The sequence below is a fragment of the Crinia signifera genome, unplaced genomic scaffold (genome assembly GCF_055691185.1).
Source record: "Crinia signifera unplaced genomic scaffold, ASM5569118v1 HAP2_SCAFFOLD_81, whole genome shotgun sequence".
NCBI lineage: Eukaryota > Metazoa > Chordata > Amphibia > Anura > Myobatrachidae > Crinia > Crinia signifera.
The window spans coordinates 671,568-699,296 of NW_028142719.1; the positions used below are offsets into that span (position 1 = coordinate 671,568).

The 27,729-nt window shown below is 55.3% G+C and overlaps 1 protein-coding gene across 2 annotated transcripts in view; it reads right to left on the bottom strand.

The window, feature by feature from the left end:
• LOC146056549 (amyloid beta precursor protein binding family B member 1-like) overlaps window positions 1–27,729 on the bottom strand; it is an 85,184-nt gene that overhangs the window by 16,341 nt on the left and 41,114 nt on the right. Inside the window, exons 5-10 of one of the 2 annotated variants that reach the window (XM_083168398.1) lie at window positions 23,857–23,939; window positions 18,068–18,122; window positions 17,823–17,948; window positions 3,603–3,733; window positions 2,435–2,549; window positions 67–151 (exon numbers count right to left, since the gene is read on the bottom strand). In XM_083168398.1, coding sequence (XP_083024524.1) covers window positions 67–151; window positions 2,435–2,549; window positions 3,603–3,733; window positions 17,823–17,948; window positions 18,068–18,122; window positions 23,857–23,939 — 595 coding nt within the window. Of the gene's footprint in view, window positions 1–66; window positions 152–2,434; window positions 2,550–2,648; window positions 3,134–3,602; window positions 3,734–17,822; window positions 17,949–18,067; window positions 18,123–23,856; window positions 23,940–27,729 lie in introns of those variants that run through there. The other variant, XM_083168399.1, reaches the window with a different exon arrangement.

A 27,729-nucleotide genomic window follows, 5' to 3' on the forward strand; every position in this document is an offset into this window, starting at 1 on the left:
GTATCCAGGTGGGGCGGGGCCAGTATCCAGGTGGGGAGGGGTCAGCAGTGTGCAGAGCTCTCTTACCTTGGAAAGGAATATCCACCAGTCTGGACTGATCCAGGAAGAGACCGTCCATGAGGGAGCGCGTGCTCCGTCTCTCAGCCATTATCTGTGGGAAATACACAGCAACATCAGGTGGGGAGACAGGCGCGGAGTGGTGGGGAGACAGGTGAGGAGGGGCGCAAGGGGGGTTGGGGGTGGGGAGACAGGCGAGGAGGGGGGCAAGGGGGGTGGTAAAATGAGGTGAGGAGGGGGGCAACAGGGGGGTAAGATGAGGAGGGGAGACAGGCGAGGAGTGGGGCAAAGGGGTGTGGTGGGGAGACAGGCGAGGAGGGGGGCAAAGGGGTGTGGTGGGGAGACAGGCGAGGAGGGGGGCAAGGGGGGTGGTAAAATGAGGCGAGGAGGGGGGCAAGGGGGGTGGTAAGATGAGGTGGGGAGACAGACGAGGAGGGGGGTAAGATGAGATGAGGAGGGAAGTGAGGAGGGGGGCAAGGGGGGGGTAAGATGAGGTGGAGGAGGGAGGTGAGGAGGGGGGCAACAGGGGGGTAAGATGAGGTGAGGAGGGGGGCAAAGGGGGTGGTAAGAGGAGGAGGGGAGAAAAACGAGGAGTGGGGCAAGAGGGGGGTAAGATGAGGAGAAAGGCGAGGAGTGGGGGGCAAAGGGGGTGGTGAGATGAGGTGAGGAGACAGGAGAGGAGTGGGGCAACAGGGGGGTAAGATGAGGTGGGGAGACAGGCGAGGAGTGGGGCAACAGGGGGGTAAGATGAGGTGGGGAGACAGGCGAGGAGTGGGGCAACAGGGGGGTAAGATGAGGTGGGGAGACAGGCGAGGAGAGGGGGGCAAAGGGGGTGGTAAGATGAGGTGGGGAGACAGGCGAGGAGTGGGGCAACAGGGGGGTAAGATGAGGTGGGGAGACAGGCGAGGAGTGGGGCAACAGGGGGGTAAGATGAGGTGGGGAGACAGGCGAGGAGAGGGGGGCAAAGGGGGTGGTAAGATGAGGTGGGGAGACAGGCGAGGAGTGGGGCAAGAGGAGGTGAGGGGACAGGGTGAGGCAAACAAGTCAGCAAAAGACAGAAAGTAAGGGGCAGAAAGCAGGCAGGGGAGGCAGCAGGCAGGGGATGCAGTATACAGCAGGCAGGGGATGCAGTATACAGCAGGCAGGGGATGCAGTATACAGCAGGCAGGGGATGCAGTATACAGCAGGCAGGGGATGCAGTATACAGCAGGCAGGGGATGCAGTATACAGCAGGCAGGGGATGCAGTATACAGCAGGCAGGGGATGCAGTATACAGCAGGCAGGGGATGCAGCAGACAGGGATGGCAGCAGGCAGGGGAGGCAGTATACAGCAGGAAGGGGAGCCAGCAGAAAGCAGGTAGGGGAGGAGGAAGACAGAAGGTAGTGGAGTGGAGGTGGGGAAGGGGGCAGACAGCAGGAAGGGGATTGGAAACAGCAAAACACATAAGATAAGGGGCAGACAGTAGGTAGGGAAGGCAGCAAAAGAAAGCGGGTAGGAGAGGGGGTAGACAGCAGGTAGGGGAGCGGAGGCAGCTTACAGCAGGTAGCGGAACAGAGAAGGTAGGTAGGAGCAGACAAAATGTAGTGGAGCAGATGCAGCAGGCAGGGGAGGCAGCAGGTAGGTGATGCAGGAAGGGAGGCAGCAGAAAGCAGGTAGTGGAGCGGTGGTAGGAGGTAGGGAAGAGGGCAGACAGCATGAAGGGGATTGGAAACAGCAAAATACAGAAGATAAGGGGCAGACAGCAGCGAGGGGAGGCGGCAAACGACAGCAGCGAGGGGAGGCGGCAAACGACAGCAGCGAGGGGAGGCGGCAAACGACAGCAGCGAGGGGAGGCGGCAAACGACAGCAGCAAGGGGAGGTAGCAAACGACAGCAGCGAGGGGAGGTGGCAAACGACAGCAGCGAGGGGAGGCGGCAAACGACAGCAGCGAGGGGAGGCGGCAAACGACAGCAGCGAGGGGAGGCGGCTGGTAGTGGAGCAGAGGTGGCAGCCAGGTAGGATAGTGGAGGTGGCAGGTATGGGAGGGGACTGGTAGGTGATGCAGCATACAGCAGGGAGGGGGCAGACACAACAGGTAGAGGATTTGTGTTGGCAGCTAGGGTTTTGGAGGTGGCAGGTAAGGGAGGGAGCAGAAAGCAAGTAGGAGAGGCGGCAGGCACGGGAGAGGGTAGACTGCAGGTAGGGGATTGGAGGTAGCAGGGAGGGGAGGCAGCAGACGGCAGGGAGGAGGCTGGCAGAAGGGAGGGGGTAGACCGCAGGTAGGGGATTGGAGGTGGCAGGCAGGGGAGGTGGCAGGTAGGGGAGGCGGCAGACAGCAGGGAGGAGAGGCGGTAGACAGCAGGGAGGGGAGGCGGAGGACGATTGCGCAGGACGCACCCTGGAGCAGACCCCGTGCAGACCAGTCGCTATAGCCTTGGCTGGCATCTCACAGCGGAACACGTGACATTTCAGCAGCTGCGTCAGCTTGTCCCTGGCTACATAGGCGAAGTCCCTGGAGAGAGGAAGAGCACAGGAAGAAGGGGGATAAGCAGATAGGAGATGGCAACGGATCCGGAGCACAGAGACATTAGTACATAGCCATACACTATACCTCTCTCTGCATCCATCAGCAGCACAGGAGAGAGAGGAGAGAGGGTTAGAGGATGGGTGATTCACAGGTGACAAGTAATATGCAGAATATACTTCTTGGGGGAACAGCATCTAGCTGGAAGCGACTATTTGATTTCATGTGGAAACCCCCCACGGCAGGATTTGTTCTTGGGTGTAAGATACCGTTCTGTAATTTTTGAATTCCCTTTTATTTCTGAATTGCATTTATCTTGTGTGTACTTTTAAAATCATTGTAATATCATGTAACTATTTTTATCACTTAAAGCTCCGTAGTATTTCTAGGAATAAATAATACATATTCCCAGTTCTGATTTTGTGTTCTTAGGACCTTGTAAGCCAAAGAAGAGAACGCTACAACGTTACCATTTTTATATTGCATTGTGTGGTCAGGTGCGAGCCAAGCCGCTCCTTGCGCAGTTTCAAAGCGCTAAAATCAGGCTTTGGCTGGTGGCAGTGTACCTCAAAGCGGGGACCCAAGTGTCCAAAGTCAACCCCAGTCACGGCCGGAGCTGCTCAGATTGACGTATCTGAACAGGCGACCGGTGGGTCCGGTCACCTGTTCGGATACTTCAATCTGAGCAGCTCCGGCCGTGACTGGGGTTCACTTTGGACACTCGGGCAGTAGAACAATTTAAACATGCTTGGGATAGGCATATGAATATCCTTACAAAGAAATAAGGATTAAAAGGGTTGAGATTACCTGAAGGGTAAAAAAGGGGCAGACTAGATGGGCCAAATGCTTCTCATCTACCGTCACATTCTATGTTTAATATACACGTCTACATAGATCACATACACATATGTATCGTGAGGGACTCTCCAACATCAGCACCTGCCTATATCAGATACATCATGGGACTGTGCAATAACCCCCCCTCTCCTTACCGGTCCATGCCCCACATACTGCTATGTACACAGTACTCAGGTGTCTCACCTTCCATCATCTCTCCCCACACCCCACACTCGAATGCTCACAATGGGCTGAGAGTGCAGCAGCGTTTGCCCCATAGCGTCATACAGCTTCAGCGAGTCCTCGTCCAATATCAGCAGCATCTGCTTCTCCTCCTGCGAGACAGAGGACAGCACGTTATACTGTGTATGTCACATGTATGACTCAGATGTGTGCTGATCAGGAGCGGCTCTAGTGACAACATCACTCTTCATGTTCACAACTGATGCTGAACATGTCGCACCATTACAGCCCAGCTCTGCCTCTCCCCAGCACATGACGCCGAGGGTGAGGAGGATAACGGGATATTGAACTTACCGTTAAATCCTTTTCTCCGAGTCCATAGGTGTCACTGGAGAGTTACAGTGGGGAATAGAAGGGCGACTGCAGGGAGCATGGGCACTTTACATTAATAGACAGTGTGGCCAACTCCTCCCCTTCTACTTCCCCTCCCAGGCAGTCATAAGGATTGTGCCCGGAGGGAGCTGGAGGAGAAACACACTTCCGAAAAGGAGGTAAATCAATCATCATACAACATAACTAAAGAACGGAGGAGTAAAGTAATGAAACAACACTGAGTAACTATCAACCACACATACAACATAAGAGGGTTCCATCAAACAACACCGGAACCAGCTCTAGCAGGCAGAACCAAACTGCAAATAGCGGAGGTCTGGAAACACAAGGTGACAGCGTCGAGGTGGGCGTCCAGTGACACCGGTGGACTCGGAGAAAATGATTTACGGCAAGAACAAAATCCCTGTTTTCTCCTTCAACCACTAGGTGTCCCTGGAGTTACAGTGGGGATGTCCCAGAGCTTCCAATACGGGCAGGACAGTGCTGAGAACCCGTTAGAACTGAGCGGCAGAAGCCACAAAGTCATCAAACCGGTAAAACCTGACATGGGTCCTCCGGCCCAACCAAGTGGCAGCCCGACAGAGCTGGTGAATGGCGACCCCACGGCAGCCCCCCAGGATGGTCCGACAGAAAGCATGGAATGCGCAGAGATAGATGAAGGAGGAGTGCGTGCATCAGCTATGTATGCCTGCCTAACCCATCTGGTCAGAGATTTAAGGCCGGCCACCCGCGCTTTGCAGAATCGTAAATTACAAACAAGGCATCAGATTTTATGACGGAAGCTGCCCTGACCACATCGAGAAACCTGGCGTCAAGAGTGTCCTCTGAAAACGCCAGAACCACGATATAGAAGGCTGTCACCAGCATAGGCAGGAAGGACATACTAGTACGGAGTTTGACCAAAGAGAGCAAGAACCCCAAAACCGAGTCCCACGGAGCCATAGGCGGACGGAAAGGAGGCTGAAGGTGCGAAACCCCCTGGAAAAAAGTTTGTATCTCCGGCAACAGTGCCAACCTTCTCTGGAAGAAGATGGATAGGGCGGAGACCTGAACCCTTCCGGGTCCCAGCTCGTGCCCCGATACAAGACCAGCTTGTAAAAACAGAAGAAGCCGTGCCTTTTTGAAAAGGTTAGATGAAACACCGTGACCCTCACACCAGGAGACCTAGTGCACTGATGCGGGTTCTTTCCTGGCACACATCGTAGGGATGACTGCAGAAGGGTTGCCCGCACGCTCCAGGATGGAATTCAGTAGCCACACCTTCAAATGAAGACACCCTAAGTCTGGATAGACTAAAGGAGCACGACTGAGGTCTTCCTGGAAGGATGGGTTGCAGTCCAGCCAAAGTTCAAGAGAGTATGCACGAAGTGAGGCGCATGCTCTCTTGAACTTTGGCTGGACTGCAACCCATCCTTCCTGGACCATTAGGAGACCTGGGATACCGGTGCCTGGAGCTTCCAAATCACCACCTGGTTCTAAGGCTGGACGCGAAAAGAAAGTGCAGGAGCTTTGCCTAAGGATTTGTAACTATATGCTTTTTTAATCCATTCAAATTGTGAGTTCCCTGTATATAATAAAAACTTCTGTAATACTTGGGTACTGCACCATGATCTTTTCATATTGATATACCCTTATGTTCAATCAATCCCACTAATGTGGGCGAAAGGGTATATCATTTGTGTTTCAGGTATCCGAAAAATCTGAATCTTATCTAGGTCTTTATTCTATTGAAAGATATGTAAAACATTTATTCTCTTTTTATCACTAAGTTAGTCATCTGGAACCTGTCACAACCTTAGGGAGGAAGGACAGACTGGTGCGAAGATCCACTCGGTCCTCATGAAATACCAGGTAAGGAGGACGACAAGATAAGGCACTGAGATCGGGCGGACAGCAAAGCGAGCAGTAAAACGGTCTTCCACGTGAGATATGTTAAGTCCACAAGTTCCAGAGATTTAAACAGCCCAGACTGGAGGAAAATGAGAACCAGATCCATCAACACCCCCTGGAAGAAGGTTACATGGGGTAACAAAGCCAGTCTCTGTTGGAAGAAAACAGAAAGGGCAGATCCCTGCACCTTAGAGACCCAAGGCATAAACCCGCGGAGAACCTTCTGCAAGAAATGGAAGAGACGAGCTACCATACAGATGGATGGAGAGACCCGACTACTCTCATACCCTCCATATATGATAGTAATGGGTGGACGTCACCTGCTTCCTGGCGCTCATCATGGTAGGGACCACCGCACCGGGAATACCAGCATTCCTTAAGATGGACCTCTCAACAACCACGCTGTCAAATGAAGATGCCCTAAGTCTGGATAAACGAAGGGGCCTTGAGCCAGCAGGTTGTCCTGCAACGGTAGAGGTCATGGCTTGTCTATCAGAAGAGACGGGAGGTTAGTGTATCAAGTCTGGCATGGCAAATCTGGCGCTATGAGCAGAAAGGCCACCCTAGCCCTGTGTATGCGCTGGAGAATCCAAGGCAACAGCAGGAATGGAGGAATAAGATAGATGAACTGTAACACCAAGGGGATGTTAGGGCAACCACCCCCACAGCCCCTGGATATCTTGTGCAAGCACAATAAAGAGGCAATTGAGGATTGTGGCGAAATGCCTCACCAGCCTCTGAAACAGCTGAGGATGAAGACACCACTCTCCCTGGTGGACGTCCTGCCCACTGAGGTAGTCGGCCTCAGAGTTCTCTACGCCTGGTATGAAGACCGCCAAAATCAGATAAAAATTTTTTGATAACTGAAATTTTTTCATCCAGGTGCCAATCATCCAGTAAGTGAAGGTCTAGTTCCTCAGAGACAGGAGAGGCCGCCGCCTGTTTGTGTCTCTTGCCAAACATAGTAGGACGAGATGGGGTCTGAACTTACAGGAGAGGCCGCTGCACATGTGTCACAGAGCAGGGCTCCCTCAGCATGAGGAGTGAACTTACAGGAAGGGCCTGATGCACATGTGTCACAGAGCAGGGCTCCCTGAGATTGAGGAGTGAACTTACAGGAGGGGCCGCTGCACATGTGTCACAGAGCAGGGCTCCCTCAGCATGAGGAGTGAACTTACAGGAGGGGCAGCTGCACATGTGTCACAGAGCAGGGCTCCCTCAGCATGAGGAGTGAACTTACAGGAGGTGCCGCTGCACATGTGTCACAGAGCAGGGCTCCCTCTGCATGAGGAGTGAACTTACAGGAGGTGCCGCTGCACATGTGTCACAGAGCAGGGCTCCCTCAGAATGAGGAGGGAACTTACAGGAGAGGCCGCTGCACATGTGTCACAGAGCAGGGCTCCCTCAGCACGAGGAGGGAACTTACAGGAGTTGCTGCTGCACATATATCCCAGAGCAGGGCTCCCTCAGCATGAGGAGTGGAACTTACAGGAGGTGCCGCTGCACATGTGTCACAGAGCAGGGCTCCCTCAGCATGAGGAGTGAACTTACAGGAGGGGCCGCTGCACATGTGTCACAGAGCAGGGCTCCCTCAGCATGAGGAGTGAACTAACAGGAGGGGCAGCTGCACATGTGTCACAGAGCAGGGCTCCCTCAGAATGAGGAGGGAACTTACAGGAGAGGCCGCTGCACATGTGTCACAGAGCAGGGCTCCCTCAGCACGAGGAGGGAACTTACAGGAGTTGCTGCTGCACATATATCCCAGAGCAGGGCTCCCTCAGCATGAGGAGTGGAACTTACAGGAGGTGCCGCTGCACATGTGTCACAGAGCAGGGCTCCCTCAGCATGAGGAGTGAACTTACAGGAGGGGCAGCTGCACATGTGTCACAGAGCAGGGCTCCCTCAGCATGAGGAGTGAACTAACAGGAGGGGCAGCTGCACATGTGTCACAGAGCAGGGCTCCCTCTGCATGAGGAGTGAACTTACAGGAGGTGCCGCTGCACATGTGTCACAGAGCAGGGCTCCCTCAGAATGAGGAGGGAACTTACAGGAGAGGCCGCTGCACATGTGTCACAGAGCAGGGCTCCCTCAGCACGAGGAGGGAACTTACAGGAGTTGCTGCTGCACATATATCCCAGAGCAGGGCTCCCTCAGCATGAGGAGTGGAACTTACAGGAGGTGCCGCTGCACATGTGTCACAGAGCAGGGCTCCCTCAGCATGAGGAGTGAACTTACAGGAGGGGCCGCTGCACATGTGTCACAGAGCAGGGCTCCCTCAGCATGAGGAGTGAGGTTTGAGGAGGGGCCGCTGCATGTGTGTCACAGAGCAGGGCTCGCTCAGTATGAGAAGTGAACTTACAGGAGGGGCCTGCCGCACATGTGTCACAGAGCAGGGCTCCCTCAGCATGAGGAGTGAGGTTTGAGGAGGGGCCGCTGCATGTGTGTCACAGAGCAGGGCTCGCTCAGTATGAGAAGTGAACTTACAGGAGGGGCCTGCCGCACATGTGTCACAGAGCAGGGCTCCCTCAGCATGAGGAGTGAACTTACAGGAGGGGCTGCTGCACATGTGTCACAGAGCAGGGCTCCCTCAGCATGAGGAGTGAACTTACAGGAGGGGCATGCTGCACATGTGTCACAGAGCAGGGCTCCCTCAGCATGAGGAGTGAGGTTTGAGGAGGGGCCGCTGCATGTGTGTCACAGAGCAGGGCTCCCTCAACATGAGAAATGGAACTTACAGGAGAGGCCGCTGCACATGTGTCACAGAGCAGGGCTCCCTCAGCACGAGGAGTGAACTTACAGGAGGGACCGCTGGACATGTGTCACAGAGCAGGGCTTCCTCAGAATGAGAGGTGAACTTACAGGAGGTGCCGCAGCACATGTGTCACAGAGCAGGGCTCCCTCAGCATGAGGAGTGAACTTACAGGAGGGGCCGCTGCACATGTGTCACAGAGCAGGGCTCCCTCAGAATGAGGAGTGAGGTTTGAGGAGGGGCCGCTGCATGTGTGTCACAGAGCAGGGCTCCCTCAACATGAGGAGTGGAACTTACAGGAGGTGCCGCTGCACATGTGTCATAGAGCAGGGCTCCCTCAGCACGAGGAGTGAACTTACAGGAGGGACCGCTGGACATGTGTCACAGAGCAGGGCTCCCTTAGCATGAGGAGTGAACTTACAGGAGGGGCCTGCTGCACATGCGTCACAGAGCAGGGCTCCCTGAGAATGAGAAGTGAATTTACAGGAGGGGCCGCTGCACGTGTCACAGAGCAGGGCTCCCTCAGCATGAGAAGTGAATTTACAGGAGTTGCTGCTGCACATGTGTCACAGAGCAGGGCTCCCTCAGCATGAGGAGTGAACTTACAGGAGAGGCAGCTGCACATGTGTTACAGAGCAGGGCTCCCTCAGCATGAGAAGTGAACTTACAGGAGAGGCAGCTGCACATGTGTCACAGAGCAGGGCTCCCTCAGAATAAGGAGTGAACTTACAGGAGTTGCTGCTGCACATATATCCCAGAGCAGGGCTCCCTCAGCATGAGGAGTGGAACTTACAGGAGGTGCCGCTGCACATGTGTCACAGAGCAGGGCTCCCTCAGCATGAGGAGGGAACTTACAGGAGAGGCCTGCTGCACATGTGTCACAGAGCAGGGCTCCCTCAGCATGAGGAGTGAGGTTTGAGGAGGGGCCGCTGCATGTGTCACAGAGCAGGGCTCCCTCAGCATGAGGAGTGAACTTACAGGAGGGACCGCTGGACATGTGTCACAGAGCAGGGCTCCCTCAGCATGAGGAGTGAACTTACAGGAGGGGCCGCTGCACATGTGTCACAGAGCAGGGCTCCCTCAGCATGAGAAGTGAACTTACAGGAGAGGCAGCTGCACATGTGTCACAAAGCAGGGCTCCCTCAGAATGAGAGGTGAACTTACAGGAGGGGCTGCTGCACATGTGTCACAGAGCAGGGCTCCCTCAGCATGAGGAGGGTACTTACAGGAGGGGCCGCTGCACGTGTGTCACAGAGCAGGGCTCCCTCAGTATGAGGAGGGAACTTACAGGAGGGGCCGCTGCACATGTGTCACAGAGCAGGGCTCCCTCAGCATGAGGAGTGAACTTACAGGAGGGGCCGCTGCACATGTGTCACAGAGCAGGGCTCCCTCAGCATGAGGAGGGAACTTACAGGAGAGGCAGCTGCACATGTGTCACAGAGCAGGGCTCCCTCAGCATGAGGAGGGAACTTACAGGAGGGACCGCTGCACATGTGTCACAGAGCAGGGCTCCCTCAGCATGAGGAGTGGAACTTACAGGAGGGGCAGCTGCACATGTGTCACAGAGCAGGGCTCCCTCAGCATGAGGAGTGAACTTACAGGAGGGGCAGCTGCACGTGTCATAGAGCAGGGCTCCCTCAGCATGAGGAGGGAACTTACAGGAGGGGCCTGCTGCACATGTGTCACAGAGCAGGGCTCCCTCAGCATGAGGAGTGAACTTACAGGAGAGGCAGCTGCACATGTGTCACAGAGCAGGGCTCCCTCAGCACGAGGAGTGAACTTACAGGAGGGGATGCTGCACATGTGTCACAGAGCAGGGCTCCCTCAGCATGAGGAGGGAACTTACAGGAGGGGCCGCTGCACGTGTGTCACAGAGCAGGGCTCCCTCAGCATCAGGAGGGAACTTACAGGAGGGGCCGCTGCACGTGTGTCACAGAGCAGGGCTCCCTCAGAATGAGAGGTGAACTTATGCAGTGTACACACCACGACGACCCGCTCACGATGCACATCGTGAGCGGGTCGTCAGAGTCTCGTCCGACCCGCTCACGGTGACGCGGGGGGGCACGACCCGCTCACGATGTGCACCGTGAGCAGGTCCGATCCGATGGCGACCCGCACCCGGCTGTATGGTCGTCATTCAGATCCTACCTGCAGCAGGTAGGATCACAATAACGACCGACCCGCGGGACCGCGCATCGGATCGGTATCGGTCCACACCAGGACAGAAAGAGGGTTTTTGTACTTACCGTAAATCCTTTTCTCAGAGTCCACAGGTGTCACTGGAGTTACACTGGGGAAAAGAAGGCGACCACAGGGAGCATAGGCACTTTTAATAAAAAGATTAGAGTGGCTAACTCCTCCCCTTCTACTTCCCCTCCAGGTCAGTCAGAAAGGTTGTGCCCGGAAGGGAGCAGGAAGATAAAACACACTTCCGAAGAGGAGGTTAATACCACATACAACATACAATACAAGAAGTAAAGAAGAAGAAAGACAGTGAGAAAACACTGAAAATTCAAACATACAAAGTCAACAGACAATGTAACCTAGTAACATAACCAACGTAACCCTAGCAGGGAAACTCCAAGGTAATGGTCCTTGTAGGATATAAGCCCAAAGGCAACTTAAGGAGAACAGTGCTGTGGTGGGCGTCCAGTGACACCTGTGGACTCTGAGAAAAGGATTTACGGTAAGTACAAAATCCCTCTTTCTCCTTCATCCACTAGGTGTCACTGGAGTTACACTGGGGGTGTCCCAGAGCCTTCAATCCCGGGTGGGTGAGCGCTGAGAACCCCTTAATACCCTGCGGCCAAACACTGAAGCAGGAGCCGCAAAGGGATCAAACCTGTAGAACCTAACAAAGGTTCTGCAGCCAGACTTGGTAGCCTCTCGGCAGAGCTGCTGTAGAGAAACCCCTCGGGCAGCCGCCCAAGAGGACCCCACCGACCTGGTTGAATGCGCTGTAATACAACTAGGAGGAGTCCTCGAAGAGGTGACATAGGCCTGACGCATGGTCAACCGAATCCACCTGGACAGCGTCTGTTTTGAGGCTGGCCATCCACGACGCACAGGGTCGTAGGTCACAAACAGCGAAGCAGACTTCCTGATAGAGGCTGTACGGACTACATAAATCCTTAGAGCCCTAACCACATCCAAGGATCTCGCCTCCGGGGAGTCCTCTGGGAAGGCAGGAACCACAATGGGCTGGTTTAAATGAAAAGCCGATACCACCTTTGGGAGGAAGGCCAGGCTGGTACGGAGCTCCGCTCTGTCAGGATTAAATTGAAGAAACGGGGAGCGGCAAGAAAGAGCCCCCAGTTCCGATACAAGTCTGGCAGATGCCAGAGCCAGCAATAGTACGACCTTCCACGTGAGGTAGCGAAGGTCCACCTCCTCCAAGGGCTCAAAAACCGAGGACTGAAGGTACTCCAGCACCAAGTCCAGGTCCCAGGGAGCCGTTGGAGGACGAATGGGAGGCTGCAAACGAAGCACCCCCTGAAAGAAGGTTTGAACCTCTGGAAGAAAAGCTAACTTCTGAAAAAAGATAGAGAGAGCTGAGACCTGAACTTTTAAAGTATTCAGCCTCAGCCCTGCAGACAAACCTTCCTGCAGAAAAAGGAGAAGTCTCGCCTTCTTGAACAGGCATGTGGAGACTCCACGCCTCTCGCACCAAGCCACATAAGAGCGCCATACCTGTGGTAGTGCGCTGAGGTGACCTCTTTCCTAGCACGAAGCATGGTGGGTATAACCGCACTAGGTATACCTGCCCTCCTCAGGATAGACTTCTCAGCAGCCACGCCGTCAAATGAAGACGACCTAAATCTGGGTAGATGAAGGGTCCCTGGCTGAGAAGGTCGTCCTGAAGAGGCAGGGGCCACGGCTCGTCGATCAGCAGAGCTGTCAGACTGGTGTACCAAGACCGACGAGGCCAGTCTGGTGCCACCAACAGAGCCGTGACCCCCTCTCTCCGGATCCGTTGAAGTACCCGGGGTATCAACGGGAATGGTGGGAAGAGGTACACATACTGGAAGGGCCACGGAGCCACCAGCGCGTCGACCCCTTCTGCCTGAGGATCTCGTGTTCTTGCGAAGAACCGGGGAAGTTGGAAGTTGTGGCGGGACGCCATCAGGTCCACTTGGGGACAGCCCCAGCGATGTATCAGCTTCTGAAAGACTTGAGGGTGCAATCACCACTCTCCTTGATGTACGTCCCGCCGACTGAGAAAGTCGGCCTCCCAGTTCTCCACTCTGGGGATGAACACGGATGCGCCCAAACCAGGATCCTGCTGACCTCCTTCATGGCTGCGCAACTGCGGGTGCCTCCCTGCTTGTTGATGTATGCAACTGTCGTGGAGTTGTCGGACTGGACATGAACAGCTTTGACCTGGAGAAGAGGTCTGTCCTGGAGAAGAGCATAGTAGACAGCTCGTAGCTCCAGAACGTTGATGGAAAGCAGGCTCTCCTGTTGTGTCCATAACCCCTGGTACTGACGGTCCAGGGTGACCGCACCCCAACCTCTGAGGCTGGTGTCCGTGGTGATTAGGGTCCAATCCCAAATCGCAATCCTCCTTCCCTGTTGTAGGTTGGCGGTGTTCAGCCACCAGAGCAGGGACAGACGAGCCCGCGGTGACAGGGTCACCTTCTGCTGCAGATGCAGGTGAGAGCCCGACCATTGATGGAGGAGCGACAGCTGGAAGGGGCGAGAATGAAACCGGGCGTATTGTATCGCCTCGAAGGTGGATACCATCCTCCCCAGCAGTCTGGTGCACAGGTGCACAGACACCTGTCTCCGGCTCAGGACAAGCCTGGCCAAGGCCTGTAAGGACTGAATCTTGTCCGCTGGTAGGAACACCCGCATCTGACTGGTGTCCAGGATCATCCCTAGAAACAAGAGTAGCTGAGTGGGGTGAAGCTGGGACTTGGCGAAGTTGAGAATCCACCCGTGTGATGTGAGGATCTTCTGTGTGAGAAGAATGTGCTCCAACAGGGTGTCCCTTGAACGACTCTTCAGCAGAAGGTTGTCCAAATAGGGGATAGTAACCCCCTGCATGCGGAGAACCTCCATCATGACCGCCATCACCTTGGTGAAGACTCGAGGTGCGGACGAGAGGCCGAACGGGAGGGCCTGAAATTGCCAATGCCGCTCCTGCACCGCGAACCGCAGATATGCTTGGTGCGGGGCCCAAATGGGAATGTGTAAGTAGGCGTCCTTGATATCTATGGATACCAAGAACTCTCCTTCTTCCAAACCCTGTATCACGGACTGTAGGGACTCCATCTTGAATCTGGCCATGTGCAAGTATGGGTTCAGATCCTTCAGGTTGAGAATAGGGCGTACCGAGCCATCCGGCTTTGGTACGAGGAACAGGCTGGATTAGTAGCTGTTCTGTGGGGACCGGAACCACTACTCCCATGTCCTGCAGCTTGGCGATGGCGGCCAAAAGCTGTTGTCCTTTCTCTGGAGGAAGAGGAAGACCGGTCTTGAAAAACCTGTCTGGGGGAGACATGCTGAAGCGAATCTTGTAACCAAGGGTCACAAGCTCTCTTACCCAGGCGTCCTGACAGGACTGGAGCCACACGGAGCCGAAGTTCCGTAAACAAGCTCCCACCCTGGGATCCCCCAAGTGGGACGGAGGACCGTCATGCAGTAGGCTTGGTGGCTTTGGGGTCCAGAGCGGTAGTGGAAGCGCCTCTTCCACGACCTCTGGTTCCTCTCTGTGAAGGGGCACCTCCCCTGGATATACCTCTGAACCTACTAGAGGGACGAAAGGCACGAAAGGAAGGCATGTGGGAGGTTCTGCGAGACGGGGGTGGAGCCGCCGACGGAAGGAAGTGTGACTTCCCGCCTGTGGCCTGGGATATCCATCTGTCCAGCTCTGGACCGAACAGGAGCTCGCCATTAAAGGCCATGGATTCCACCGGCCTTTTAGATTCCGCATCAGCCTGCCACTGGCGCAGCCAGAGGCCTCTGCGGGCTGAAATGGATAAGGCAGAAATTCTAGCCGCCACCACACATATATCTGAGGATGCCTCTATTAGGAAGGCCGAAGCATCCTGGATCTGTTCAGACAACTGCATAATAGTAGCTGGGTCTGATCCGTCACTCACCTCAGCCGAGATTTGTGACGCCCATACACCTATTGCCTTGTTCACCCAACAACCAATCTGCGCCGGACGCTGTAACACGCCAGCAGCTGAAAAGATGCTTTTCAAGGTCATCTCCAACCTACGGTCAGAGACGTCTTTAAGGGTGGTAGCCCCAGGGACTGGAAGGACAGTCTTTTTGGACAGTCGGGAAACAGATGAATCTACCCCCGGTGGAATTTCCACTTTTTTACGGCCTTCCGGCAGCAGTGGATAGTTCTGAAAGAACCTTTTAGGGGCTTGAAACAGTTTGTCTGGGCTTTTCCAGGCCTCGGTAACATGCTCATCCAGTTCCTCAGCTACTGGGAAATTGGAGGACATCTTTTGCTTTTTCCCAAAAAGGTAAGGACGGGAAGGGGTGTCAACTCCCTCTGTCACATTACAGGCCACTTTGACCATTTGAATAAGGTCCTCAATACCGAGAGGGTTGAGCAGGGTCCTGTGTGTCATATACTAACACATCCTGTGCATCCTGCACATCGTCCCCAGGGGGCGCAAATGCTCCCTCCCCTAGGTCTGGCATCTCGTCAGAGTCAGGAGAGTGGTGTAATGGTGAAGCCCATCTCCTCTGCAAAGGTGGGGGCTGCCTTGAGGAGGAAGGGCGAGGCTCAGCCTGCCCTGGAGCTAGGGCTCTAGTGAGGCTCTGAACTGCAGAGGCTAAGTCACTCTGCTGGTTCCTAGAGGTCTCTCTATCTCTCTGAGACTGTGTTAACTCAGAGGATAAACGGGACATAACCTCAGTTAGTTGTGAGGCCCAGAAAGGTGGGTCCACTGGGGTTTGTGACACAGAGGGAATAAAAGTGCAATTTTCACAGTTAAGATCCCCAGGGGCTGAATGGGTAAACTTAGCATTGCAAGTCTTACAGGCAATTCTCTTGGAGCTTCCCCCTGCCATTGTACAAATATGTCACAGAATCCACACACTACCACACACCCAAGGGAGAGTAGGTATAGATTAGTCCAGGTAGAAGGACTGGATAGGAGAGATAGTGAAGGAAAGGAGCTGCCACAGGGTTTGAACAGCGCTATGGTCTGTAACCAGTGAGTGCTATAGCCCTATCTTTAACACAGCTCAACTATCTCTCTCTAATCGCTCAACCCCCCACTGTAACTCACAGTACCGGGAGAGCTTATAGCAGGACGGTCACCAGGATCAGCGATGTACTTGAAGCCTTTGGTGGGGCTGCAGCGGTACAGGAGCTTCCCACAGTCGTATCGCAGCGGCGCCAGAAAAAAGATGGCCGCCGCGCGTGTCTCAGAGAGCGCTGGGGATAGCCGGGGCTGCTGGGAGTACCACGCGGTAGCTCCGCCCCCCCGCTCTCGCTTCTCCGGCGCCAGGCTTGAAAACCCTCTGCTGCCGCCATTTTCCTAATACACCCTGACCACCGCCGCTAGCAGCGGTGGCAGGGAATACTTACAACTCGCCTGCCGTCGGCGGTAAGGCTGGGGGAGGACCGCGGCGTGCTTTGGTGGGCAGCGCCCGTTGCCTCCCGAGACGGTGGTCTCTGCAGCCAGGGATCCGGGCGCGTCCACCATGGAGGCAGCCGGCTCCCTCCGGCAGGCTCCCACGTAGCAGGCAGATAGTGTATCACTATCTGCCTGTCCTCTGCGCAGTGTAAAAACCATGCTGATTAAAAAATCTCTTATGTGCTCTGAGAGCACCTAGTGTGTGTCCGCTCCCTTTCGGGCACAAACTAAGACTGACCTGGAGGGGAAGTAGAGGGGGAGGAGTTAGCCACTCTAATCTTTTTATAAAAAGTGCCTATGCTCCCTGTGGTCGCCTTCTATTCCCCAGTGTAACTCCAGTGACACCTAGTGGATGAAGGAGAAAAGGGCCCAAACACCACACAATCTACATCCAATTGGTCGGAATTGGATCTAGATTGAGGGGATCGGGCCCTAGTCGTCCTGGTGTGTACCCAGCATTACAGGAGGGGCCGCTGCACGTGTCACAGAGCAGGGCTCCCTCAGCATGAGGAGTGAACTTACAGGAGGGGCCGCTGCACATGTTATCCTGGGGTAGAGGCAGTGGGACACCTCAGCTTTCATCTCCCTTTAGCAGCATGCCTTATAAGATTGCCACCACAGGAGGAAACACTGGGGCAGCTGGGAGCCAGAGCGCGTCCTTACTAAGCCTGTATTTGAAATGCCCGCTTTTAAATGTCGCCTTATGGTTTTAACCTGGACTCCAGGGTATAGTCACCACTGCCCAGTTGCCAGTGGTGGACATGCAAGCAGAGGACCACTGCGCTGCGTAGGCAGCGGCATCCAGTCCTTGCTGTAACAGAGGTTACAGCAGCGGGTACTCTGGCGTGAACCGCACTCAGTGGCGATAGAGACCCTAGGCAGCGCCCACATCGCGGCCAGGTGGTACCTGCCTGTTCTCTTAGCCCAAGGGAGGCAAAAAAATGTGACCAGCTCCCCGCGGGCACAATGTAAGACTGCCTTGGGGGGAAATAGAAGGGGAGGAGCTGGCCACAATGTTTAATAAGTGCCCATGCTCCTTGTGGTTGCATTATTTTCCCCCACTGTAACTCCAGTGCCACCTAGTGGATGAAGGTGATAGGCTGGGGATAGATAGAGATATATATATATATATATATATATATATATAATATTTGAGGGTGACCCTGTCTGTACCAAGGCTATACCTGCGTCGCTGACTATGTGATACCTATCAGAAAAACGCTCCTTGATAAAGGTCCATGTTGGGACCGAAACGTCGGGGCTTATATACTTCTGATCTCCTTACAACTGTGTTGACCCAGGTGGATTAAAAACTTATTTTCTTTTATCACAAGGCTGTTTTGTGATTACGGAGAGTGCTCCGCATCTACACCTCTGTGTGTGGATTCTTTGGAGTATTATTAGGGGCATGCTATTGCATGTACCTTTGCTGGGCACCCCGCTGCTGTCTTTTCCTTGGGTGAGAGTGCGGTCTTTCTATGTTATATATATATATATATACACACACACACACAGCGGTGCCGGCAGGCGATTGGCCGCGGGGATGATGTGGATACATACACGTAGCGGTGACGGCAGGCGATTGGCTGGGGGTGTGGTTACCTGACTCAGATTCTGGTTGTGAAGTGACAGCTGTCGGATGCAGCTGTTTACGGCAACGCTGCTTCTTCCTGGGGCCAAATCTTCCTCTGTGACTTCAACCCAACCGAGAGAGTACACCGGGAACCTCTGCAAGAGACAGCCAGACGTCACATACAACACTGCGCCCTCAGGCAGGTGTCTGGTGGTGCTGAAGGCCTTAATGTTACAGTGACACTAATGAATATAGTAAAGATGCACAGACATACCTGTAGCCCCTGGTCAGATATCGGGCCCCTCTCTTCATCCGAGGGCTGAATGGAGCTGCAATGTAACAACATTCATATATAAAATACACTTCACACAATAACCAGGTCAGCGAAGAGAGGAGATCGTACAACAGTGACCCCAGCTCAGCACACAGACCAGTACAGGAGTGCGGGGAAGGAACAGGCGACGGGCAGACAAGTAATGACAAGGCCAGAGGTCTGGGGGCACGCAATGACCCCAGCTCAGCACACAGACCAGTACAGGAGTGCGGGGAAGGAACAGGGCGACGGGCAGACAAGTAATGACAAGGCCAGAGGTCTGGGGGCACGCAATGACCCCAGCTCAGCACACAGACCAGTACGGGAGTGCGGGGAGAGAAAAGGGCGACGGGCAGACAAGTAATGACAAAGGCCAGAGGTCTGGGGGCTCGCAATGACCCCAGCTCAGCACACAGACCAGTACGGGAGTGCGGGGAGGGAACAGGCGACGGGCAGACAAGTAATGACAAGGCCAGAGGTCTGGGGGAACGCAATGACCCCAGCTCAGCACACAGACCAGTACGGGAGTGCGGGGAGGGAACAGGGCGACGGGCAGACAAGTAATGACAAGGCCAGAGGTCTGGGGGCACGCAATGACCCCAGCTCAGCACACAGACCAGTACAGGAGTGCGGGGAAGGAACAGGGCAACGGGCAGACAAGTAATGACAAGGCCAGAGGTCTGGGGGCATGCAATGACCCCAGCTCAGCACACAGACCAGTACGGGAGTGCGGGGAGAGAAAAGGGCGACGGGCAGACAAGTAATGACAAAGGCCAGAGGTCTGGGGGCATGCAATGACCCCAGCTCAGCACACAGACCAGTACGGGAGTGCGGGGAGAGAAAAGGGCGACGGGCAGACAAGTAATGACAAGGCCAGAGGTCTGGGGGCACGCAATGACCCCAGCTCAGCACACAGACCAGTACGGGAGTGCGGGGAGGGAACAGGCGACGGGCAGACAAGTAATGACAAGGCCAGAGGTCTGGGGGCACGCAATGACCCCAGCTCAGCACACAGACCAGTACAGGAGTGCGGGGAAGGAACAGGGCGACGGGCAGACAAGTAATGACAAGGCCAGAGGTCTGGGGGCACGCAATGACCCCAGCTCAGCACACAGACCAGTACGGGAGTGCGGGGAGAGAAAAGGGCGACGGGCAGACAAGTAATGACAAAGGCCAGAGGTCTGGGGGCACGCAATGACCCCAGCTCAGCACACAGACCAGTACCGGAGTGCGGGGAGGGAACAGGCGACGGGCAGACAAGTAATGACAAGGCCAGAGGTCTGGGGGCACGCAATGACCCCAGCTCAGCACACAGACCAGTACAGGAGTGCGGGGAGGGAACAGGGCGATGGGCAGACAAGTAATGACAAGGCCAGAGGTCTGGGGGCACGCAATGACTCCAGCTCAGCACACAGACCAGTACGGGAGTGCGGGGAGAGAAAAGGGCGACGGGCAGACAGGTAATGACAAGGCCAGAGGTCTGGGGGCACGCAATGACCCCAGCTCAGCACACAGACCAGTACCGGAGTGCGGGGAGGGAACAGGCGACGGGCAGACAAGTAATGACAAGGCCAGAGGTGTGGGGGCACGCAATGACCCCAGCTCAGCACACAGACCAGTACCGGAGTGTGGGGAGGGAACAGGCGACGGGCAGACAAGTAATGACAAGGCCAGAGGTCTGGGGGCACGCAATGACCCCAGCTCAGCACACAGACCAGTACGGGAGTGCGGGGAGGGAACAGGGCGACGGGCAGACAAGTAATGACAAGGCCAGAGGTCTGGGGGCACGCAATGACCCCAGCTCAGCACACAGACCAGTACAGGAGTGCGGGGAGGGAACAGGCGACGGGCAGACAAGTAATGACAAGGCCAGAGGTCTGGGGGCACGCAATGACCCCAGCTCAGCACACAGACCAGTACGGGAGTGCGGGGAGGGAACAGGCGACGGGCAGACAAGTAATGACAAGGCCAGAGGTCTGGGGGCACGCAATGACCCCAGCTCAGCACACAGACCAGTACGGGAGTGCGGGGAGGGAACAGGGCGACGGGCAGACAAGTAATGACAAGGCCAGAGGTCTGGGGGCACGCAATGACCCCAGCTCAGCACACAGACCAGTACAGGAGTGCGGGGAGGGAACAGGCGACGGGCAGACAAGTAATGACATGGCCAGAGGTCTGGGGGCACGCAATGACCCCAGCTCAGCACACAGACCAGTACGGGAGTGCGGGGAGGGAACAGGCGACGGGCAGACAAGTAATGACAAGGCCAGAGGTGTGGGGGCACGCAATGACCCCAGCTCAGCACACAGACCAGTACCGGAGTGCGGGGAGGGAACAGGCGACGGGCAGACAAGTAATGACAAGGCCAGAGGTCTGGGGGCACACAATGACCCCAGCTCAGCACACAGACCAGTACAGGAGTGCGGGGAGGGAACAGGGCGATGGGCAGACAAGTAATGACAAGGCCAGAGGTCTGGGGGCACACAATGATCCCAGCTCAGCACACAGACCAGTACAGGAGTGCGGGGAGGGAACAGGGCGATGGGCAGACAAGTAATGACAAGGCCAGAGGTCTGGGGGCACGCAATGACCCCAGCTCAGCACACAGACCAGTACAGGAGTGCGGGGAGGGAACAGGCGACGGGCAGACAGGTAATGACAAGGCCAGAGGTCTGGGGGAACGCAATGACCCCAGCTCAGCACACAGACCAGTACAGGAGTGCATGGAAGGAACAGGGCGATGGGCAGACAAGTAATGACAAGGCCAGAGGTCTAGGGGCACGCAATGACCCCAGCTCAGCACACAGACCAGTACAGGAGTGCGGGGAGGGAACAGGCGACGGGCAGACAAGTAATGACAAGGCCAGAGGTCTGGGGGCACGCAATGACCCCAGCTCAGCACACAGACCAGTACGGGAGTGCATGGAAGGAACAGGGCGATGGGCAGACAAGTAATGACGAGGCCAGAGGTCTGGGGGCACGCAATGACCCCAGCTCAGCACACAGACCAGTAGAGGAGTGCGGGGAGGGAACAGGCGACGGGCAGACAAGTAATGACAAGGCCAGAGGTCTGGGGGCACGCAATGACCCCAGCTCAGCACACAGACCAGTACGGGAGTGCGGGGAGGGAACAGGGCGACGGGCAGACAAGTAATGACAAGGCCAGAGGTCTGGGGGCACACAATGACCCCAGCTCAGCACACAGACCAGTACAGGAGTGCGGGGAGGGAACAGGCGACGGGCAGACAAGTAATGACAAGGCCAGAGGTCTAGGGGCACGCAATGACCCCAGCTCAGCACACAGACCAGTACAGGAGTGCGGGGAGGGAACAGGCGACGGGCAGACAAGTAATGACGAGGCCAGAGGTCTGGGGGCACGCAATGACCCCAGCTCAGCACACAGACCAGTACGGGAGTGCGGGGAGGGAACAGGCGACGGGCAGACAAGTAATGACAAGGCCAGAGGTCTGGGGGCACGCAATGACCCCAGCTCAGCACACAGACCAGTACAGGAGTGCGGGGAGGGAACAGGCGACGGGCAGACAAGTAATGACAAGGCCAGAGGTCTGGGGGCACGCAATGACCCCAGCTCAGCACACAGACCAGTACAGGAGTGCGGGGAGGGAACAGGCGACGGGCAGACAAGTAATGACAAGGCCAGAGGTCTGGGGGCACGCAATGACCCCAGCTCAGCACACAGACCAGTACAGGAGTGCGGGGAGGGAACAGGCGACGGGCAGACAAGTAACGACAAGGCCAGAGGTCTGGGGGCACGCAATGACCCCAGCTCAGCACACAGACCAGTACAGGAGTGCGGGGAAGGAACAGGAGACGGGCAGACAAGTAATGACAAGGCCAGAGGTCTGGGGGCACGCAATGACCCCAGCTCAGCACACAGACCAGTACAGGAGTGCGGGGAGGGAACAGGGCGACGGGCAGACAAGTAATGACAAGGCCAGAGGTCTGGGGGCACGCAATGACCCCAGCTCAGCACACAGACCAGTACGGCAGTGCGGGGAAGGAACAGGGCGACGGGCAGACAAGTAATGACAAGGCCAGAGGTTTGGGGGCACGCAATGACCCCAGCTCAGCACACAGACCAGTACGGCAGTGCGGGGAAGGAACAGGGCGACGGGCAGACAAGTAATGACAAGGCCAGAGGTCTGGGGGCACGCAATGACCCCAGCTCAGCACACAGACCAGTACGGCAGTGCGGGGAAGGAACAGGGCGACGGGCAGACAAGTAATGACAAGGCCAGAGGTCTGGGGGCACGCAATGACCCCAGCTCAGCACACAGACCAGTACAGGAGTGCGGGGAGGGAACAGGCGACGGGCAGACAAGTAATGACAAGGCCAGAGGTCTGGGGGAACGCAATGACCCCAGCTCAGCACACAGACCAGTACAGGAGTGCGGGGAAGGAACAGGGCGATGGGCAGACAAGTAATGACAAGGCCAGAGGTCTAGGGGCACGCAATGACCCCAGCTCAGCACACAGACCAGTACAGGAGTGCGGGGAAGGAACAGGGCGACGGGCAGACAAGTAATGACAAGGCCAGAGGTCTGGGGGCACGCAATGACCCCAGCTCAGCACACAGACCAGTACAGGAGTGCGGGGAGGGAACAGGGCGACGGGCAGACAAGTAATGACATGGCCAGAGGTCTGGGGGCACGTGAGCTGGACCATGGGGTGTAGATCATTAGAGCCACAGTCAAACGTCTACCACAGGCAGAGAGTCGACACAAGCAAAAGGGTGACATGGAAATGGTACCTCCGGCCACCCGGGACTACAGGGAGAGGAGTGTCCTTCAACCACCTGGGCCTACAGGGAGAGGGGTGACCACCAACCAACCGGGACTATGGGGAGAGGCCTACAGGAAGAGGGGTCCCCCCCCCAACCACCCGGGACTACAGGGAGAGGGGTGTCCTACCACCTGGGCCTACAGGGAGAGGGGTGGGGCCTACAGGGAGAGGGGTGTCCTTCTACCACCTGGGCCTAAAGGGAGAGGGATGGAGCCTACATGTAGATGCGTGTCCCCCAACCACTCGGGACTATGGGGAGAGGCCTACAGGAAGAGGGGTCCCCCCCCCCAACCACCCGGGACTACAGGGAGAGGGGTGTCCTACCACCTGGGCCTACAGGGAGAGGCCTACAGGAAGAGGGGTGTCCTTCTACCACCTGGGCCTAAAGGGAGAGGGATGGAGCCTACATGTAGATGCGTGTCCCCCAACCACTCGGGACTATGGGGAGAGGCCTACAGGAAGAGGGGGTGTCCCCCCCCAACCACCCAGGCCTACAGGGAGAGGGGTGTCCTTCAACCACCCGGGCCTACAGGGAGAGGGGTGTCCTTCAACCACCCGGGCCTACAGGGAGAGGGGTGTCCTTCAACCACCCGGGCCTACAAGAGGAGGAGTGTCCTCTGGCTACCCGGGACTACTGGGAGAGTGGTGTTCAGGCCTACAGGAGAGCCATAGGTTCTCCATCCCTGGTTTTGAGAAACACTTTAACACGCTGACGATAATATCAGCCCTTGGTGGATTGTGAATGAGCTTCAGTCTGAGGGACAGATGTATCAAGCTTCACAAAGTGATAAAGTGGGGAGTGATAAACAGCCAGCCAATTAGCGCCTACCTGTCATTACACCCAGTCTGTAACACAGCAGTGAGGAGCTGATTGGTTGGCTGTTTACCACATTGTGACGCTTAATACATCTGGCCCATGGCTGGAGACATAGGGAAGGTGTCCTCACCTCAGGCTTAGGTTATTGATATGGAAGGTCACATCGTCTGTCTCATGGTGACTAAAATCGGACATCTCCTCCTGTGATATTTCCTAAACAGAGAGGAAAAGTGTGAGGAACGTCATGGTGAAATAAGCAACTACAATCCGGGGCCTGGATCAATGTGCTGCTCCGTATCGGGGATTGCGGGATATTGAGGATCCCGGGCTGTGACACCAGCGCACGTTGCGTCCAATACCCTGAATACATATATTATGAGCATCGAATGACTTGGTGGGAGCTGAAGACGCAGAAACATACCTGGGAAGCGCAGAATACCGGGACGGCTGCTGAGAATACTGTTCTATAGAATGTACAATGCAGAGCGTGTTCTGGTTACCCAATGTGGCGGGCACAACCCCAGCTGGTCGGCCCCAGCAGTGGAGGACTGGGAGGTTCTGCACGTGCGGCTGATCCTGCTACTACGGTAGTACTCTACGTCTCCAGGATATCTATTATACTGGGGCGAGGGTCTGTACAGCGGTGACCTACACGGGGCGCCCAGACAATCTCAGAGCTCCAGGGTAAGTGCTGGCCACAACCACTATTAAACAGCGCCTGGAACATGGACCTTCCTACTAATTAGCATTGTCCTAGTAGTCCGCCAGATGGTCGCCTATAATCCTACTGGTGACACTCCATTATACCTTCCAAATGCCCTATGGGGAGATGAAGACCACCAAAGGACAGCGATCCTTTCTTCTTCCTGTCCACAGCCTCTCTCCTATATACCCTTTCACACTAAGCACTGAGTAGAGCGGAGAAAACGATGCAATCAGCCTTTTTCTAGAATATACTTTAGAAACCCTACCTTAAAGCTGGTTGCTACGTGCAACTTCACTGGTGTTGAACACATCAACCCCTAAGTCATTGCAAACAAAACAGGAGTTTCAGACTTTGTAGACCAATCTTCAATCTACCATAATCAGATATGACGGATCACAGAGCCACCTCAGATTAACGAAAAGTCCCCTTATGAGGTTCTCAACCAATTTAAGGAGGTGGTGCGGCATCAATTGGTTGGAATTCAACATCTGAAGTCTCACACGGACGACTTAGATAACCGTGGTCGGTGAAATATTTGCAACCGGGAAATCCGATTGCCCAGTCTACTTCCAGTCTTTGGACCTTTTCATTTGTCTACCTTTGTCATGTTGACATTTTGGGGTAGGCCTATTGACTGTCTAACTAATAACCCACAGCCCTAGTACCAGGCCCACACAAGCCCCCTAGGGGGGTCTCTGCTAGCATGGAGTATCATTGATTCCTCATCAGCCTGCAATAAGGTATAACAATAATGCTGCAAGTGGTAACGTTCAGCGTTTCCTACATTGCTGCCAGGAACTGGTTCTCAGGAATACATCATTTACTGTAGTGCTGCCCAGAACTATCCCTTCCCCATTACTGGCCTACCCTTCCCCATTACTGACCTACCCTTTCCCATTACTGGCCTACCCTTCCCCATTACTGACCTACCCTTCCCCATTACTGGCCTATCCTTCCCCATTACTGGCCTATCCTTCCCCATTACTGTCCTATCCTTCCCCATTACTGGCCTACCCTTCCCCATTACTGGCCTACCCTTCCCCTTCCCCATTACTGACCTACCCTTCCCCTTCCCCATTACTGACCTACCCCTCCTCATTACTGCCCTATCCTTCCCCATTACTGCCCTATCCTTCCCCATTACTGCCCTATCCTTCCCCTTCCCCATTACTGACCTACCCCTCCTCATTACTGGCCTACCCTTCCCCATTACTGGCCTACCCTTCCCCATTACTGGCCTACCCTTCCCCATTACTGGCCTACCCTTCCCCATTACTGGCCTACCCTTCCCCATTACTGGCCTACCCTTCCCCATTACTGGCCTACCCTTCCCCATTACTGGCCTACCCTTCCCCATTACTGGCCTACCCTTCCCCATTACTGGCCTACCCTTCCCCATTACTGACCTACCCTTCCCCATTACTGACCTACCCTTCCCCATTACTGGCCTACCCTTCCCCATTACTGGCCTACCCTTCCCCATTACTGGCTTACCCTTCCTCATTACTGGCCTACCCTTCCCCTTCCCCATTACTGGCCTACCCTTCCCCATTACGGACCTACCCTTCCCCATTACGGACCTACCCTTCCCCATTACGGACCTACCCTTCCCCTTCCCCATTACTGGCCTACCCTTCCCCATTACGGACCTACCCTTCCCCATTACGGACCTACCCTTCCCCATTACGGACCTACCCTTCCCCTTCCCCATTACTGGCCTACCCTTCCCCTTCCACATTACTGGCCTACCCTTCCCCATTACTGGCCTACCCTTCCCCTTCCCCATTACTGGCCTACCCTTCCCCATTACTGCCCTATCCTTCCCCATTACTGCCCTATCCTTCCCCTTCCCCATTACTGGCCCACCCTTCCCCATTACTGGCCCACCCTTCCCCATTACTGCCCTATCCTACCCCTTCCCCATGACTGGCCCACCCTTCCCCATGACTGCCCTATCTTACCCCTTCCCCATTACTGGCCTACGCTTACCCATTACTGCCCTATCCTACCCCTTTTCCATTACTGCCCTATCCTACCCCTTCTCCATTACTGCCCTATCCTACCCCTTCCGCATTACTGCCCTACCCTTCTCCATTACTGACCTATCCTACCCCTTCCCCATTACTGGCCTACCCTTCCCCTTCCCCATTACTGGCCTACCCTTCCCCTTCCCCATTACTGGCCTACCCTTCCCCTTCCCCATTACTGCCCTATCCTTCCCCTTCCCCATTACTGGCCTACCCCTCCTCATTAATGCCCTATCCTTCCCCATTACTGGCCTACCCTTCCCCATTACTGGCCTACCCTTCCCCTTCCCCATTACTGGCCTACCCTACCCTACCCCTTCCCCATTACTGGCCTACCCTACCCCTTCCCCATTACTGGCCTACCCTTCTCCATTACTGTCCTATCCTACCCCTTCCCCATTACTGGACCACCCTTCCCCATTACTGGCCCACCCTTCCCCATTACTGCCCTATCCTACCCCTTCCCCATGACTGGCCCACCCTTCCCCATGACTGCCCTATCTTACCCCTTCCCCATTACTGCCCTATCCTACCCCTTCCCCATTACTGCCCTATACTACCCCTTCCCCATTACTGCCCTACCCTTCTCCATTACTGACCTACTCTTCTCCATTACTGCCCTATCCTACCCCTTCCCCATGACTGGCCCACCCTTCCCCATGACTGGCCCACCCTTCCTCTATGGCTCTTTCCTACTCCGGCTGAATGTATCCTGTAACACACAGTTTCCAGCCTGGTAAATTAATAAAGTGGTAATAATGCACCAGACAATCAGCTGTATGATTAAAAAAAGGGGCAGACTAGATGGGCCAAGTGGTTCTTATCTGCCGTCAAATTCTATGTTTCTATGCTAAAGGTGGCCATACACACGCAGATTTATCTTCAGATCTGGCTGGTTGGAACAAAAACATGGTTATGGATGAGAGCAAATGACAAACTGTCTCTCATCCATAACCATGTTTTTGTTCCAACCAGCCAGATCTGAAGATAAATCTTACTAGTGTATGGGCACCTTAACTGCCATTTTTCAAACACATCTGATTGGCTGGTGCATTATCAACTTCCACTTTATATGCACTTGATTACTTTATCAGGATTAATAAATCGCCTCTTGTTCTCTCTTTTATCCACAATGTATTATATACACAGCAGCACATGCGGGAAATGACACTTATTGTGTCCCCATATCATTCTATAGAACGTATGCTATGGCGCAGTATGCATGGTTTCCCGGGAAACCCGTCACCCTCCTCTCACAGACTGGCAGTGG